Source organism: Corythoichthys intestinalis, chromosome 21 (assembly GCF_030265065.1).
Source record: "Corythoichthys intestinalis isolate RoL2023-P3 chromosome 21, ASM3026506v1, whole genome shotgun sequence".
NCBI lineage: Eukaryota > Metazoa > Chordata > Actinopteri > Syngnathiformes > Syngnathidae > Corythoichthys > Corythoichthys intestinalis.
This window is the reverse complement of record NC_080415.1, coordinates 14716079-14734685: the sequence shown is the minus strand read 5'-3', so window position 1 is coordinate 14734685 and position 18607 is coordinate 14716079. Positions and strand designations below refer to the sequence as shown.

General features: G+C 41.0%; 1 protein-coding gene across 3 annotated transcripts in view; it reads right to left on the bottom strand.

The window, feature by feature from the left end:
- Nucleotides 1-73: 73 nt before the first annotated feature.
- The window catches only part of plekhm1 (pleckstrin homology domain containing, family M (with RUN domain) member 1), a 38311-nt gene continuing 19777 nt past the window's right edge, over nt 74-18607 (bottom strand). Inside the window, exons 4-13 of one of the 3 annotated variants that reach the window (XR_009061764.1) lie at nt 15399-16022; nt 12634-12913; nt 12422-12566; nt 6961-7896; nt 4783-4928; nt 4506-4699; nt 4362-4425; nt 4077-4234; nt 1595-2512; nt 111-1360 (exon numbers count right to left, since the gene is read on the bottom strand). Coding sequence is in view for 2 of the 3 variants with exons in the window: in XM_057826106.1 (XP_057682089.1) it covers nt 2404-2512; nt 4077-4234; nt 4362-4425; nt 4506-4699; nt 4783-4928; nt 6961-7896; nt 12422-12566; nt 12634-12913; nt 15399-16022 (2656 nt within the window). In the remaining variant the exon portion in view is untranslated. Of the gene's footprint in view, nt 2513-4076; nt 4235-4361; nt 4426-4505; nt 4700-4782; nt 4929-6960; nt 7897-12421; nt 12567-12633; nt 12914-15398; nt 16023-18607 lie in introns of all 3 variants that reach the window. The other 2 variants (XM_057826106.1, XM_057826105.1) reach the window with 2 other exon arrangements.

Sequence of the window (18607 nt, the reverse complement as noted above, 5' to 3'; positions counted from 1 at the left end):
GGTGCGGATTACCTGATTTGAATTCGTTATTTAAGTTATTGTACATTTGTTTTCAGCCAAGCATGTCTGGTACATTTATTTTTTGTTTTTTCATTTATTAATTTAATCAAAAAATTTATTTTTTTTAAACTATCAGCTTTGGCGATTTTTGCTTCTGGGAAATATTTGCTACTATTTAATTTTTTTTATCCACCAATACACATCAAGGAAATGAAATTCTCTGTCTTTTCACTATATTAAACGAGATTCTTTCCGCTGGGCTGCACATGATCAAAGACTCGTCTCATTAAAGCAATTCCACAACTGTAAAAGCAAGGATATGAGAAGAAAACCTATATAGACAAGTTTCCTGAGCGAAATATGAGCGGCGCCATCTTGGAAAATGTCTGCTCCTCACTTCTGGTTTAGATAGAACAACATGAATTGCGGTTGAAGTAAGCAGTGTATTGACAAAGTTAAAACTGTAAAATCAAACCAGAGGAACCCACAGAATCTCTAAAAATGGATTCAGCACGACGTAGATGACACTCCGAGACTTTCTGTGCTGTGCGTCAACTCCTGGAGGCGCCTATATATATGGTTTGGAGTGAAATGTTTTGAACAGCCTCAAGCTTCAAAGCGCCTGTGTGGATCTACCTTACCATACACCTTAAATCGAAACCAGCTGCAGACAAGAAGTTAAGGATGCGATTTAAACCTAAGGATATACCTAAAATATTGTATGATTTTTCTTATCACTTCATTGATCAGTGTTGGACAAAATTATAATATTCTGACTGTGTTGACGTAAAGTGTAGATTGATACGCCACATGCAGAAGAGCCGACGCGGATTTTGTTACAAAGAAATACTCCAAGGTATATAGATATAAACAAGAATAGTATGTCATTCTTTTTATTGCAGATATTAATCGCAATAAAACATTTGGACAAAATCATTTCTTGTTTTATTTAAAACGATTGGTGCATGTGCAAAACAGCTCAATAAATCACAATGTAAAAATTATTTGAAAATTAGCTAACGAGACTGTGATAACAGACAGTACAGCTCCAGAGCCCCGCCAAACTTTCACCCGACATTACGGAGATCCTCGGCGGCCTCCAGACGGGTTTTCTCCCGATATCCTCGGTAATTCCAGCTCCAATAGCTCATCTTAAAGTTGCTGCAGTTAAAAAGCTCGTAGTTGGATCTCGGGATCGAGTTGGCAGTCCGCCGCGAGGCGAGCCACAGTCTCTCAGCCTCAGTTTCTTGGCCGCCCTTGGGTAGAACGCACGTAGTTTCGGTATATGTCCATCAAAGTACAGTAAATGTTGTTGTGAGGCACATCAACAAATCTTCCCTTTCCTAACAGTGTTCTCCACCTGTAAACAAACGAACAAAAAAACCTGTTACACTTGCATTTATGCGTTGACATTCTACACATACTGATTAGTAAAGGGCTAGCAGCAGATAAAGTAGTTGTAGTAAATAATATTAAAGATCATAATTACAATCATCATCGTAGTAATAATAAACGCAACAAGTCGTTTCATGGGCAAGATTTAGTATTTTTTGAGCATCGGACACATGAAAATGCACGGATAGGAAGAACACACCTTCCGTAACACAGCGGCAACGTGGGTACAAAAACACACGGTCTTTGTGGAGGCACGAGGTTGGTTCCACATCTGCCTTCATGAACATGTTGTCCACCCCTGTCGTGATGATGGCAGATGGATGCAGTATTTCCAAATGGTCTTTTTTTTAAGGGATTTTGATGAATAATGTTACTCCAGCTCCACTGTTGTTTTGGATGGAGAGATTGTAAAATGGAAGTTGCGAGCAGACATGCGGAAGTAAAGCGGAAGTACCTCGGAAATGTGTCTATAATACTTGTAATAAGTTGACAAGGCTAAATAGAATGTGACACATAAGAAGTTTATTTGACCGTTTATGAATCACATGCAAGTGAGTGGGGGGAAGAAGAAAAAAGACTGCAGCTTTAGTCTTGCTAGTGACTGAGTAAATTAACAGTCAAAGCTCAGTGCAAAGGCTTGATTTACTACAAAAAAAAAAAAAAAAAAAAATAGAAAAGTCAGAAAAGCAGCTGGCACTGCAACATTTGAAGTCATCTAGCTGTTTGAAAAGAAAATCCTAAGGCACATTGGAGCGTTTTAATTTCAAGTGTTAATCTTATGTTTTCTTTTTGCATGTAAATCAGTCCACTTCTTATGTAAGCCGAATTGAGGGAAAAAAACGAAAAGCAAATAGTTCTCACGATAAAGATTTTACCGTGGCAGCACAAGTCAATAAGTTAGAATCAGTCCACCTCTCACTTTCACTAATATCTATAATTGCACTTGACATTGCATGATTTTTAGCACTCTTCCAGAGAGGGGAAAAGAGCGCCCACTGCTGGCCTCCCTCAGTCTTGCATGTCCCTCTCCAGGTACTTCCTCATTCGCAAGCAGCGAGGACAGCAACTGCCCGGCGACATGCAGGTCCGATGGAACACCGCTTTGCACTCGTTGCACCTGTGCCACACAAAGTGTTATAAGGTTTAAATATTATTGAATGAATACCTTTTTAAAATACCTTTTTTCACCATTTAAAACAGTTTCTATGCACCTTAACATGTCTTGGGCCTCGATTTGTGAAACATTTTCATAGACTTCAAAATTCAGCAGCTTCCACAACAACAGCTGTATGGTGCTGCCCAGGTGTTCTGGGGCTGAAGTAAGTGGCCAGCATTATTCACTTTATAAGAAAGATTAATAAAAACACCTATGTTTCTAAAACAAACATGTTTTTAAGGAGCCTGAGAGGATGAGGACGGCCTGATCCTCACGACGGAAGGTGCTGGCCAGGTGGGAAACTACAAGTCTGTCAAGGCCAGCTACAAGTTGACCCAAAAGGTGCTGGCGTGCTCTTCGATCGAGAAGCAGAGCGTCGGGCTCATCATGGCGGTCATCAAACCCAACACAGTCGCCGGGTTGAGCTTCCCGCGATGACCACAGACAAGGAGGAACACTGCCGACATCCTGGAGATGCACAAAAGAGCACCTGCAGGAGTTCCTGGCAGTCCCTCTTCAACTGTTTTGGTGCGAACTTCTGCAAGGATGTGACTTTAGAAGCGAGGAACAACAAGGCCTTGGAGTGGCCGGCCGGTAGGAAAAGGAGCAGCGTCGAGGAGGGCAGAAAGGAGATGGCGCTGACCAGAAAACGCAAGGCATAGAAAAAGGCTATGTGACTGTTGAAAGACGAGGCTCACATCCTGGTAACACCACATCGATTATTTGCACTGCTTGATTTAATTTACTTATATTTAGATTTCATACTTGCACGTCACGTGAGATCTTATCTTATCCTGCACTGTAAAGAGAGATGCGCCACATTTTCATTGTACAACTGTACAATGAAAATAAAGGGCTGTTCTATTATAAGTTGTGATTGTATATAGAATTTATTAATAATCTATTTATTATTGATTCTGCATGTTTTCCTCAAGTATTACTTTTCTGATGTGAAAATTGAGTGATTTATTAGCTGTTGAAAACTTGCAGTAAATAAAGAAAAAATTAAGTTGCTATTTTGGGCAAAAACTAATACTTGTTATGTTCAATATTGCTACTGATCCTGGAAATATAGGCGATTATCTCTGCATTCGGTGATTTGAAATCTGAAAATTTTATAGCCATTGTAAGCCATTTTTGTTATTCTTATGTAAAAAATAAGTAATCGGGATTTTATAAGGGAACTACTTTGAATTTTTTTTTTTTTTTATTCCGCTGCTCATGGAGACCCATATATGGTTAAGGTAGGTGCCTGTTTTGGTTTTAGATCGGTAGCAGCTTTGGTTTTGAAAATATTTGCATTTGAAGTTTTTGAAAATAGCCCCCCAACGGATCGGCCCAGCACCCCGCGTCATGTCAATATATTATGAAATCTATCACATTTTACAGTAAAAATGTCTTTTCAGAGCAAAATTGGCTAATTTTAGGGAAAAATAGTGGAGCATAAATCATTTTTATAGAAACATTCTGCAAATGGCTCTGATACTTAAGTTATCCCACACATTAGCAGACGAAGCTATGCTACCTGAATGTGCTGTCGAATTGAAAGGGGAAGATGATGTCGTCGCTGTGGCACATCTGACAGATGAAGCCCCGCTGCGTGCACAGGTCGCAGCTGAACACATGGCTGCTGGCGAACTGGCACAGCGACACCAGGAAGGGGGTGTACTGCTCCTCGGCAATCTGGAGAATACAGCTAAATTTAGTGTGGTATAAAATCCTGTCTGACATAAGTCCATTTCCATGACAAGATTCCTTCCATTTGTGTGAGGAAATCTTTTCCCAGGAGTGAAAAAATATCAGTGCGTACCTCCCGTAAATCTCTTACGCTGTACAGGCCGCTGGATTCCAGCAGGTATGTTCGCTGCTTCATCCTAGCGGTCATGTAAAGTAAATGACCCACTTATTTAGAGCAAAAGATGAGACATCCAAACACATACAGTTCAGCACGTACCTGGCTTGGAGCATTTTGCAGGCATTACTGCGGCAGGTGACAAGATAGTCGCCCAGCAGCCGTAGCCTCTGACGCAGGTTGTGCACTAGAGCCATGGAGTCACAGTGTGTTGCCAAGTCGGGATTGAGCTGCTCCAGGTTCAGGAGAGGCTCCTGCTCCACCTGAGCCAGCAGCCAAAGCGCTTTTTTCGAAACCTGGACACAGACACACATTGATGCGCTCATATAGCCAGGTTAAAGTGTTGCGGTCAAGCGCCACAAGTTAGGTGTACTCCCACCTCGCGTTTATTGAGGTCCCAGTTGTGCAGCATGCGTGAAGGGATAACGGTGGTATCGCCACAGTGACAGGAATCGCAATAGTATTGGCCGGAGAACTCACACAGGCGGGCTCGTCCCAGCGACGGGCCGATCAGCTGGGGGCAGCCTAGACAATGACAATGTAAGGCGCATGCAAATTTTGTGAGGAGCCAGGTTTAGCCTGCGTCGTCAGCAGTGGTTTACTGTGAACCATCTCTAACACTTCTTTACATGACAAACTTGTGTGAATTATTTTGCATTTAACTGTTCTATTCTTTCAAGGCACTGCTTGTATAGAGAAATGCACCACACAGCCTCAATTATGCAGTTTCACTAACTGACGAAGACACATTCTGCTGCGTATCATTATTAGGGTGCAGACGGCAATCTTTCCTGTTTTACCAGTCCCCACATCAGTAATAGCATTTATAGAACCACCCTATGCTCCAAGAAATAGTCCCTAGGCATGGATAGTCCATCAAACTCACATAAATGGCTATTTGAATTTTTTTTTTTTTAAAATGTTTATCCTAGTTTAACATTGGTAGAAGTTAATGATATACTTGGTAGCCTTCTGGATCATCGTATAATCATAATTACATTGATCAAACAAAAAGTATTTCGGTAGCCCACGACTTTTATACGGTATGAGAACTACAATATATTAAAAAGATCAGTAGTGGTTAAAATGCTATTTTATGTTCAAATGTTTTTTTTGTTTTTAAATAAAGTTTTTGAATAAACAGTATACTAATTATTTTTATATTACTTTTTTTAATTAACTGAATTAACGTCAAATAAATTTGAAATTAGCTGTCAGCCATCATTCCACTCCTTTTTATTTTCTTTACATTTTTGCCACCAATTCAATATCAAGATGAATGGTATGAAAGTACTGTACCACTAGACAGGTAGTCCGCGGGTTATGAACGAGTTCCGTTCCTATTCTGGCGACGTAACCTGAATTTCAGAGCAAGTTGGAATTAACCCTGTAGGTACCCCTTAATGCCTGCTAAATCTCAAAATAACTATCCAAAAACATGCATTATACATCATTGTACTGTCCTCGCCAAGACGGAGCTAAATCCTAGCTAGACAGCGAGCTAAACTGTCATCTCTGTCTCTCTCACTCGGTTGCGCGACTTCTTCATGGGAGCAAATGCACTCTTCCTCGTGTCTGTCTTCTTTGTGTGTGCAAATACATTCTTCGTGTCTACATGTGCTCTTATTTGCATACAGAAGTCCTAACTGCTAAACGCTTCCCATGCCAAAATAAGTGTATCAAAAAACAAATGTAAACATTAGAATCCAATACACATTTCGCCGAAGGGCAGAACAGTCATACATAGACTTCCCTATCAGTTGACGGGACAGCTCCCACAGACATTGCGTCACGCTTTCCGAAAGTAGGCCGACGCAGGCAGGCAGAGATGTGATAAACTCACACGCTGCATTCTAACAGGACTTGTAGGAAGTTGTACTGCATACAAGCAGTACTGCATACAAGAGTAATTTGGTTGAAGATTCAAGGTAATTATTATATAAAATAGCACCATGCATGCATTTTGATACGTTGCGAAAAAATATGAATGGAAAAATCAGCCTAACATTAGCTTGATTGAGATATTAGCGTAAAATGAAAGATAACGGTGTTTTACTTTCATATCTATAAAAATTCCAGGATTTACGCGTTTATTTACAAGAATTTTCAACTTAAAAAGGTCTGTTTTGTGACCACCGCCACCTTGGATTACACAATAGTCTCACACCTTGAAATATTTACGTAAAATTAATGCTAACTGCCCGGTTTTTTTTTTTGCTTTTAACCAAGAATCTAAACTTTTACATTCATATCTATGAAAAAATTCTGGGATTTACGCATTTATTTAAAAGAATTTTCAACTTAAAAAGCTCTTTTTTGTGAGGCCCGCCACGTTGGATTCCACAATAGCTTCATTGACGTCAGACTCCGGCGTTATAAAGTCCAGATCACGTAAGCCGGGTACATCGTAACCTGGGGACTATCTGTATCGAGGTACAGTTTTAAAGCATGTTCTGTCCCATCTGTAAGATTTACTTTTAAAAGGTGTTAATTAAAATGTAAAAAACATTTCCTTGTAAAACCCTCAGTTACCTTTAACACTATAATACTACATTACCTGCACATTTAAAATTCTGTGTGTCCAGTCCCTTCTGTGTGGGCACCGTGCAAAGATGTACCAGCAGCGCTCCGTCTTCTTTGAGTCTGTGCTGAACGAGTCTGTGCAGATTCTCGCCTCCTTTCTGGCCTACAGCCTCCACCTCCTCACCGCTCTCCAAGTAAGAGTCCAGAGCACCGCGGATCCGAGACCTCCAGGAGCAAGCCTCCTCCGCGCTCTCCGCCCGCAATCGGAGTGTCTCCCTGAGTGTCAGGAGTTTAAAAAAGTTGGGTCCGCCCAGCGCGACGTCGGGAACTACGTCTCGCACGTCCTGGATGGGGAACGTCATCCGCAGCACCTTTTTTCCATCTTGCACCCGGAAGCCTTTCAAGGCCTCGAGAGAGAGCGAGAAGACTAGAGGCGTCCACGAGCGAGCCTCAACATCCGAGCAACAATATAGCACAGCTTCCTTGATGGCATCCCTTTCCAATTCCGCTACGCGAGTCCAGTTGCATTCGTGAGGTGGAGGCGGCGAGGAGCCTCGCTCGGGACTACACGAGGCAGAGCAAGGCAAAGAAGAGTTGCTGTCATCCAAGCAGTTCTCTGCAGGCGCCTCCAGAATCTCCCACGGTTCGTCAACGCGAGACACGGGCCGGCACTTGTTGACCGCCTCCGCGATGCGGTCCACCCAGTCCTCTGCCTCACCACGATTAGCAGCGCGCAGGTGCAGTCGCTTGCCGGGGAAGGCCAGTTCGAAGCGGCCGTCAGACGAGGTCAGGCGAGCGTCTTCGCATCGGAGCAGGGAGCAGTTGTCGCAGCACGTGCGCTCTTCGGCGTTCAAGTAGAGTCGGAACTCGAAGGGTGACAGCTCGCAGTAGTGGTCCCGCCACATCCCCATGGCGCCGCGACGCTCCAGGTGGCCGAGTTTCAGCAGGCCTCGAAAGGGGTTGGAGAGGCCTGGACAGACAAGCGTGCTACCCTCATCTAATGTTGCTGTTCAAATACAGTGGTATTAAAAAGTATCGGAACCTTTTGGCATTTCTGCATATAAAATCACACAGATGAAAAAACTGTCTGCTTTAACTAAAACCACCCAAACAGTTATAGGTTCTTATATTTCAATGAGGATAGGATGCAAACAATGACAGAAGGGGGAAAAACAAGTAAGTGAACCATCACATTTAATATTTTGTGGGCACCCCTTTGGCAGCAGTAACTTTGACCAGACACTTCCTGTAGCTGCAGATCAGTCTGGCACATTGATCAGGACTAATCTTGGCCCATTCTTCTCTACAAAACTGCTGTAGTTCAGTCAGATTCCTGGGATGTCTAGCATGAATCGCTGTCTTTAGGTCATGCCACAGCATCTCAATGGGGTTCAAGTCTGGACTTTGACTTGGCCACTCCAGAACGTGTATTTTGTTCTTCTGAAACCATTCTGAAGTTGATTTACTTCTGTGTTTTGGATCATTGTCTTGTTGCAGCATCCATCCTCTTTTTAGCTTCAACTGTCTGACGGACCGCCTCAGGTTTTCCTGCAAAATCCTGATAAACTTTCGAATTCATTCTTCTATTCATGATTGTAAGTTGTCCAGGCCCTGAGGCAGAAAAACAGCCCCAAATCATGATGATCCTTCCACCATGCTTCACGGTGGGGATGAGGTGTTGATGTTGGTGAGCTGATGCTTTTCAAAAAGACAATTCTTACCAGGTGTGTGTTTTATAGTGGGCAGGGCAGCATTAAACGACTCACTAGTAATTGGGCACACACCTGACTGAAATTGTTTGGTAAAAATTGGTTTCAATGGCTCTTTAGGTCTCCTTAGGCAGAAAGTTCACTTACTTATTCCCCCTTCTGTCATTGTTTGCATCCTATCCCCATTAAAATATGAAAACCTAAAAATATTTGGGGGGGGGGGGGGGTTAGTTAAAGCAGACACTGTTGTTTTCATCTGTATGATTTTGACAAAGATCAGATCACATTTAATGGTGATTTTATGCAGAAATATGAGAAATTCCAAAAGGTTCAGATACTTTTTCATACCACTGTAAATGCACAATAAACTGTACAGAACTGTATAATACAGCTGTGCAAGAATCAGTGGCGACTCGAAATGGCATTCCAATGGGTTTGCAATCTTGCGAAATCGTACCAGAACAAAATGAATAATGTATGAAAGACAGTAGTGTAAACTGCCCTGTATTTCTTGCTAAGCGGTCGTTTAATGAAGGCCATCTCTTAATGTGTATCTGGTGCATTTGCTTAGCTGATGCTTTCAAAAGAAGCCGGTCTAACCGGTACCACACGAACGAATTTGGAAAACCAAAGTGGTTCACACCATTAAAAAAATGAATCTATAGTTCAAAACGACTGACAACACCAGGCATGAAAATGGGTCGGGGTAAAAAAAGGAGAGAAGGGTGTGGACTGTTGAGGAAATATGTTCTGGTACACTGTACAACTAGGGCTGTCCCAAACGACTAGTTTTCTCCCGATTAGTCAGCCGACTATTTTTAGAATCAGTCGACTAATCTAATACACCCCCCCCCCCTTTTTTTTGTTGTTGTTGTTTTTACTAATTTAGCAATGAAATTTTTGATGACGCTTGTTAATTCACAAAAACATTTTGGAACACTTAAATTCTTTATTATAGTACAAATAAACACGTAAATAACAATAAATCGCAAATAAACAATGAGGTCAAATGCTCGTAGGATTTACTAGTGCGAAAGATGGAATGTAAACAGATTCAGAACACTGACTTCGCCTTTCCAACATGATCCAAAACAATTCTTTAAAAAATATCTAGCATTAATATTATAGTATACTACTATTGTATACTACTATATATCATAGCGGTATAATAATTATTCATTACAATCAGATTTTTCATAAAGGGTGTCATTTTAAAGCTACTCTGAATTCTGAAGTACGTGGGATTAACTCCAGATTTATATGACGAACATGACGTGCTTATATTTTGAAATGTTCACCGGAAGTACAATCACTAAAACTGCAAGCTTAACAGTCCGCAAAAAAAGCTCTTTTTGTCATTGCATGTGGTGTCGGTAATCACATTTTTTTACATTTTTTTTTTTTGTTTGCAAATGCTGTTGAGCACCCATTTTTCACTTTGAAGTGTCACCTTTTAACCGCAAGTTTGCGTTTTGGAGAAGACTGCCAATGTTTTGTAGAAGGCAAACGTTGTTAGTACATTGTCTTTTTTCCATTAGCCTCAATGTAGCAATACTAACAATTTACAATGTTTAATAAAGATGTGTTTCTATATTTTATATGTCTGAACTTTACTTTTACGGCATGTTGAGGACCAATAAACATCTGTCAAAGGAACTGGAGTCTCATATGCCATCAACACGCACATCTACATGCACGCACAAATGTATGCACGCACGCACGCGAAGCCAAAACTCAGCCGTGAAAATTATCACCCTCATTTTTATTTACCATGCGATAAATGGACTCCTTGCATATCGCGACAGGCTTAGCAACTTCAGTAAAACGTGTCCTTAGTTAGTTAGATGGACTTACAATCTGCCAGCTTGTCCTGTCATCTTCCAAAATTACAACTGGTGACGGCGCTTTAAGTGTTCATTCACGGCCGACATGCAGCCAGGCTTGGCATTGAAGAGACAGCACACAACAGTGTACCCTCCTTTGTTACGTTGAAATAAGTCAATGTTTTGGCCACTCTGGTGCGCTTTTTTGGCTTTGTTTAGCTTTCCCTGCTTGCATACCAAGCGTCCAACATTTAAAAAAATCTCCCGAACCCACCCCCCTAAAAATTTTCTCCTCTGATCTACAAAATTCATGTAGGTCACCCTTTTTGACTTCAAAACGCTGAATTTCGCCGAAAGATGAGAGATTTTCATGCCTGCAACACACATTTCTATTTTAAATGAAGTTTTCAAAGAAGTCAATGTGAGGTTTTGTAAAGCGGTATGACGAGGATCAAAGGAGCAAATCAGGATTTTGGGTAAGATTCTGAGGAGGACAAGTAAATATAATGCATATTTTAATAATATCCAACAGGCTTCCTATATTTTTGGGGGGAGGGTATTTCAGTCAAGTAAGATTTAAAAGGATGGACAAGAAACTCATTGGTTGCCATTAATTGCGATAGATGACCAATCCATTTGAACATGGAGGTTTAGCAGCGAATGATCATCCGTTAATTAACTGCATACCCTGCCTGTTCAAATTGATTGGATGTCTACTAGTGACAAACTCTTGAATTCACAGCAGAAGGGTTCGGTTCAAACATCATTTTCTTTATTATCGGAGGTCTTAAAAATGCCTGATTTTTAAATAAAGTGGTACCTCTACTTACGAAGTTAATTCGTTCCAGGATCTTGTTTGTAAGTCGAAATTTTCGTATGTCGAGCAGGATTTTCCCATGAGAATACATTATAATTCCATTAATTCATTCCACAGCCCGAAAACCTACACTAAATCATTTAACTTAATAAATACTGACGGTACTATTGCAAATAGCAATTATACATAGCAAAAGAAATAAATTATGAATAAAAATCTGAAAAATAATATAATGATAATACTGCAATAATTCAACCAATCGGGTTGTAGTGTCGCGGTTGTGTTTTGCGTGGTGTACCTCAATGTACCGCGTGGCTGACGTGACAGAGGACTTTTTACTTTCACTTTTCATGGTCTGTTGGCATCAGCTGCGACAGACAGTAGGCATGTTGTGTTGCACAAGTCCATAAAAATGATTAAAAACTGACGAAGCTGGCGATTTCTTTGGCGATGTTACCACAATAATAATTGTCACCTTAACTTATAAAGACTGGCGAGAGGAGGACCGTTGAGATTGGACACATTTAACGGCCATATTGTCGAGCCAGTTCACGGACGTGTACACCACGCTTATATTTTTCTATCATTTCCATCTTCATTTCAATGGTAAGCCTCACCTTTTTCCTTTTTTCACTACCTGCACTAACATTCGTGGAACCCATGTTGATTTCTCACAAGAAAATCCGCAGTGCATCCATCTTGCGGGAAAACAAATTAACTGCGGCGCTGTCAAAAATCGTGGTATTACGAGCATGTCGTCAGATGTGGAAACAAATGGCGAGTCAAATTTTACGTCAGATGTCGAAAACATTGTGTGCCAAAGCGATCGTATGTTGAGGTACCACTGTACTCTATGGAACCATAATTCACATTAAAGTCATTTACAGTATAGTAGGTGTAGTCTATTGCTTTAATAAAAAAAACTGCAAAGAACCATAATATACATATAATGACTTCACACCTGTGTTATTGTGGCTCATAATTAATTATTCACCGGCCTTAATTCTACTAACCTAATTATGTCATAAACTAAGAACTTGTTAGTAAGAAGTCAGTCTGACTCACTCTGGTAACGTAGGAAAGGGAAAATAAATTGCCTGCAGAGCTAAGATGTTATGTGGTGTCGCAAGACACCCGATTAGTTACCTATTTGGCGGCGATGCACAACGCTTGGCGGCAACTGCGAATCTGCCAGAGGCGCAGGAGGAGCAGGAGCCGTCAACTGCTCCTCGTGGTCCGACTCCTCATTTACACGGGGCTTATAGATGTCTTCCTCGGATATCCACGAGCGCTGAAATGCAATATATAGGTTATGTCATCAAGCTCTATTTCCTACTTTTGACATACTTGTTGCTTACCATCTGGGATTCGGACGACAGCTTGGTGTTTACGACGCTTTTAGTTCCTTTCTCCCCTTTCTGCGGGAGCTTCAGGTCCGCAGCCTGAGAATGGTCAATTTGATTCTGGCGTGGCGATGGCTGTTCAGTTGGCGGCGGCGGCTCTGTGTCGGAAAGAGCAGAACTGGGCGGCTGGTCGCTGTCTGAGGATGAGTGATCTGCGCCAGTGCTGGAGGAAAAGGAGTCTTCGCGCATAGAATCCTGACTGGAGCTGCCATTCTCCCGGAGCTTGGGTGGTGATCTGAGGAAACAAATCCAAATCCAAAGTTACTTCAGTTATTTCCAACAAGTGTTCCTTGGTTTGCCATCCCCAAAAATAATTATTACTATTAAGGATGTCCCTGATCTGATCACGATCGGAAATCGTGCCCAATCATGCCCAATCAAAAAAGTTAGGACAACCTACCACCTAACAAGTAATGTTACCCCCTTCGGCTGAAGTAACATCAGTGAGACGCTTTTTGAAGCCATCTGCCAGTCTTTGACATCTCTCTGAAGAAACTGCCCCACTCCTCAACGCAGAATACTTTCAGCTGTGAGATGTTTGAGGGGTTTCTTGCATGTACAGCCCGTTTCAAGTCACCCTACAGTATCTCAATGGGAATAAAATCTGCGCTTTGACTCGACTATTCCAGGACACTCCATTTCTCCCTTTTCAGCCAGTCCTTGGTGGATTTACTAGTATGTTTTGGGTCATTGTCATATTGCAGGGTCCAGTTTCGTTTCAGCTTCAATTTTTTCACCAATGATCTCACATGTTCCTCAAGCACCCTCTGATGCACAATAGAACCCATGGCGGATTCTATGATGATGAGCTGGCCAGGTCCTTCTGTAGCATAGCATCCCCAAACCATGACACTTCCACCTCCGTGCTTCACAGTTTGTATGGGGTTCTTTTCCTGGAATGCTGTATTGGGTTTATGTATGCCAAACATGCCCTCTCTTCTGGTGTCCGAATAATTCAATTTTAGATTTATCTGTCCAAAGAACATTATTCCAGAAGTCCTAGTCTCTGTCTACATTCGCTCTGGCGAACTTTAGTCTGGCCTTCATGTTCTTCTTGGAGAGCAAAGGTTTCCTCCTTGCAGACCTCCCATGAAGGTTAAACTTGTGAAGTCTCTTTCTGATTGTAGAGGAATGCACTTAGACATCAACAGTCCGCAAGAGCCTGCTGTAGGTTCAGTGTTGACATTTTTGGGTTTTTGGAGACTTCTTTTAGCATCTTGCGGTCTGCTCTCGGGTGAACTTGCTTGGACGGCCAGACCTGGGCTTGTTGGCAGCTGTTTTGAATGTCCTCCACTTGAAGACTATTTTCCGGACAGTGGAAAGGCTGATTTTATATTCTTTTGAGATCTTTTGAAATCCCTTACCAGACTTGTAAGCATCTACAATCTTCTTTCTGAAGGCCTTAAACAGCTACTTTGATCTCACTATGGTGTTTTCTCCCACTGACAGGGGCCCACCAAACTAAATGTGAGGTTTAAATAAGGCAAGCATCCTTCAGAACACTTGGTAATGATGTTACAATCATGTGCAGTTGAATCTCTCAAGATTGTTAAAATTGATCTTAAATATCCATATGACCAAGTATGTTACAAAACACACAGGCTTCCATAGGTGTCCTAATTTTTTTCACATGACTGTACATATATATATTGTAGCATGTGCCCTTGTGTATATACTAGTATATGGCGGAAAACACAGACAAGGCTGAAAAAGCAGTTTCTGCTCTTGCAATCCTTTTTAAAATAAACTACTGTATTTTAAGCCAAAAGAACTGTTGTCTTTGATAGAACAATATTTCCATATGCTGCCTAGCAGATTCATGGCGCATTAAGCCCCCGAACTATTTTTAAGGTGTCCCTTTTACCCTGGAAACCCCAGTTTACAGACGTCGCACAACCACTTTTGTTTCAACCCAGCCATAAAATGAAGGTAATTAATTATATTTATTATTCAAAATGTCATTTTTAGCTTAGAATCATTAATTGATGTCTAATATTTCTTTTAAAAAAACGACTTAAAAAAATTATTCACTTCATATTTTACACTTCAAAACAAATTATGTCACAATGAAAAAAATGGCGTCTGTAAAAAAGTCGGATATCTACCTCGTAACCATCGCTTAATGGTATTTTTTTTTTGTTACTGTCGCATTTTCCCCAATATTTTAGATGATGAATAATTGATCCAAACAAAGAAAGATTGGAAAAAAAAAAAAAAAAAAAAACGTTTAAAAGGGTAAATATATGAAAAAGAAAAATTTCGACCACTCCTTGATGTCTGCAATTTTTGCATCGCGACCCTTGTTATATTACCATATTTCACCCATTAAATCCCCCCCAAATCCAGCTTTGGCCATTCACAGCTGTGTCTTGACATTCAGTGATACATGCTACATGGGTTTTTTGGACCAGACAAGGTAAGTATGCGATAATATCTCGTTAAAGTCATGGTGTCTGTAATTCTGCACTTGCATGCTCTCGCGTCTAGATCGGGTTTTGCTGTTTAACTTTTTTTTTTTTTTTTTTTTTTTTTTAAATGCTCTCCTGTTCAAAAATTTTCTTCACCCAGAAAATTGAGATTTCAAGCCTTCCAATGATGTATCACACATGCATATAGGACAAAATTCGGCCAAATTGGGGGTCTCAGAGCAGAACTTCAAGTCAACTGAGTGCTTTCCGCCATATGTACTAGTACATATCTTTAGTAAATGACACACTTACCCACTGACTGGTGCCCTGGTGCTGCCACTGATATTGCAAGTGGACCACTTCTCCCCTGCAGGGCTGCGGAGGTCTTGCCCCTGGAGGAGGCTGTCAGAGCTCAAGCTGGAGGACAGCTGGGAGGAGCCTGTGGTGTCGAGGCTAAGAGTGGATGAGTTGAGCACTACAGTGTCCACAGTGGACTCGCCTGTAGACTTCACCAGTGGCGCCCCCGCCTCAAAAGACCCGGACGACTGCGATGTCGTATCCCACAAATCTTTACACGAGAGCTGGTTCGCACTACCGTTGACAGGCGGTTCCAGAGCATCAGATGGAAAGGGGGCACACAGTCCAGCGAGGCTGAGCGGGGTGGTGGTCCACTGGTTGAGAACGGCTGACTTGTACGAGAGGTTGAAGGTAAGCGAAGACAGTCCCTGAAGATAGCTGAGCAGTACCTCCCGCTCCTCGCTGTTGAGCAGCAAGGCGCCTGGTTGATAGTGTGCCCGCAGCTCGGTGCTCTCCCGGAACAGCGACAGCAGGTAGCACTCCAGCAAGCCGTGGTTGAGAGCCAGACGCAACCACGCACGACACCGCCCTACGTCCGTGCCCACAAAGTTGATCTTTTCGAGCTCCGTGATGACGTCGCTATTAAATACAGAGAAGACAAATGTCTTTACTTAGTAAATAAGGGCTTTTCATCCAATGAAAAATATTATTTTTAAACCGATATCAACTATATTATCCTTAAAACAATATCCATGAAATCCAGGGTTCCCCCACAGTTTTACAAGCCTGGTGATCCGCCAGGCTTTTCTTACTTTCACTAGGATTTAAGTAACGTGAAAACCATTTATATCATTTACTTTGTTTTTTTGTGCTTAAAACTGTATTCCATTATTCATCATTGCAAAAGTAGTGTTGTTTTTGCCAGTCCTTTTAATTTTTGTGTTACTATTATGGACAAAAATACTTAGTCTTGGTCATATTTTAGTCATTTCAAAATGTGTTCGTCATCATCTAGTTTTAGTCGATAAAATCTCATACAAACTTCATCTAGTTTTGGTTGACAGTTACTCAAAATGTTTTCGTCTGTAGAATTTTAAGTTTTAGTCAAAATTAAAGTCCTCCAACTGTTTCAAATGAACATTGACGAGCACATATTGTTGCGTCTACAAGGAAAACGCCAACTTTGTGATGATAAAAAAAAAACTCCACATGAAAAGCAGTACATTAGAAGACAAACTGTTTGTTTAAAAAAAAAAAAAAAAAAGTTGTGCAAGCATTTATGGTCGCCACGCTAAAGTTGATGCTAACGCGAATGCTATGCTAATGCGACAAGTTTAATTTAGTGTGTGATGATCACTCAGCACAGACCTTGAAAGGCTAAAGCGACATTACACATTCTCTTGCCAAGATAAGGAAACAAATCTTACCATGTGTTTCCAAACAAGCAACATTGAGCACAACCTTGCATGAAACATATCCTTAGCTCCGGTGAGTAGAGTGACAGAGATGCCCAGCACATCTCACATGAGTAACACAACGCAAACACTGCGACTATGCAAGCTGACGTACTCTACGAACAATATGAAAATGTCACGCATTGTGAATGACATATGACAGAAACTGTCTAATTTTCGTCTCCTCAGACAAAAACAGGCATTCGTCTCGTTATGTTCTAGTCTCCCAAGCCACGTTTTTAGCCCCTTGTCGTCACATCATAGTCATGAAAAAAATTATTCGACAAAATATTTTCGTTATTGTCATTGTTGACGAAAACAACACTGCATAATAGTAATAATTTCAAAATTCCTGTCAACACAATTAGGGAGGCAACAAACAAGTATTTTCATAATCAATTAATCGGATGATTAAGCGATTAATCGGTTAATCGGATGATTAATTTAACGATTAATAAGATAAATGCAACATTTTTCAATTACCTTCGCAATTTTCATAATCAATTAATCGGATGATTAAACGATTAATCGGTTAATCGGATGATTAATTTAACGATTAATAAGATAAATGCAACATTTTTCAATTACCTTCGCAATTTAACTTGAAGTTGTTTTAGGCATGTTGTAATATTGAAGACAAAATGGATTACTACAGTATTTACCGTAATTTTCAGACTATAAACAGCCACCCACCAAATTTGGCATGAAAACAATATTTGTTCATAGATAAGCCGCACTGAACTATAAGCCGCAGCTGTCCACATTGTATAATTAGATATTTACACCAAAAGACATGAACCGGTAACACTTTATTTGATAGTGGGCTCATAAGACCAAATGAACCACAGTGAAGCTTTGACCCAAATGGCTGCAAAGCTTCATTTCTTCACGAAGCTGCATTTGGCCATCACTGCTCCCTTGGGTGAATACAGACAATCTGTGCTACCACCTGCTGTCAACACTGTTGTCATCCAACATGACTCCTAGCATGCATTACAGCGCTACAGATGTAAATAACAATCAAAATTCATGTTCTGTGTTAAGTATTTCTTCAGTTACGGTTCCAGTTGTTTCATTAATTGCTAGTTATGGAATTTAGTAGCAGTTTATTTGACAATGGTGCCATAAAACTCTTAGGACCATCATAATTATGACCTGTTACTTCAATGAGCATTAATGAATGCTAATGACAGATGTCATTTTGTCTTATCCGGCAAGGTATCTCACTTTTGAATAGATGTAAAAGATCCGAGCTGGACATAAATGAAGTAAGTGACATAATTTGCCGGATGATACTTTATGATATCTGTCATAAGCATTCATTACTGCCCACGATAGTCTCATGCCACAAAATTATGACGGTCTTATGGCAGTCTTATGACACAGACAGACAGCGGAGTGGACCAATCAGCGACGGGCGGACGTGACATCGTTGGTAAAGCGACAAGAAAAAAACCCAGAAATGAAACCATCGAGAAAACAAATGCAACTCAATATATGAAATTCCATGCAAATCATGCAATAAATCTTACATCGGGCAGACAGGGAGGAGCTTCATTACAAGAAAAACAGAACACAAGAAGGAATGTGAAAAGGAGACAACAATGAGACAAACAAGGGCAATAAAAGAACAATCACAACAAGAACATCACAAATCAGCCATCACCGATCACTGCAAAAGGGAAAACCACATCATGGACTGGGAAAAGGCCAGAGTCATCCGCACCGAAGAAAACAAACATCAGCGCTGGATCAGGGAGGCCATTGAGA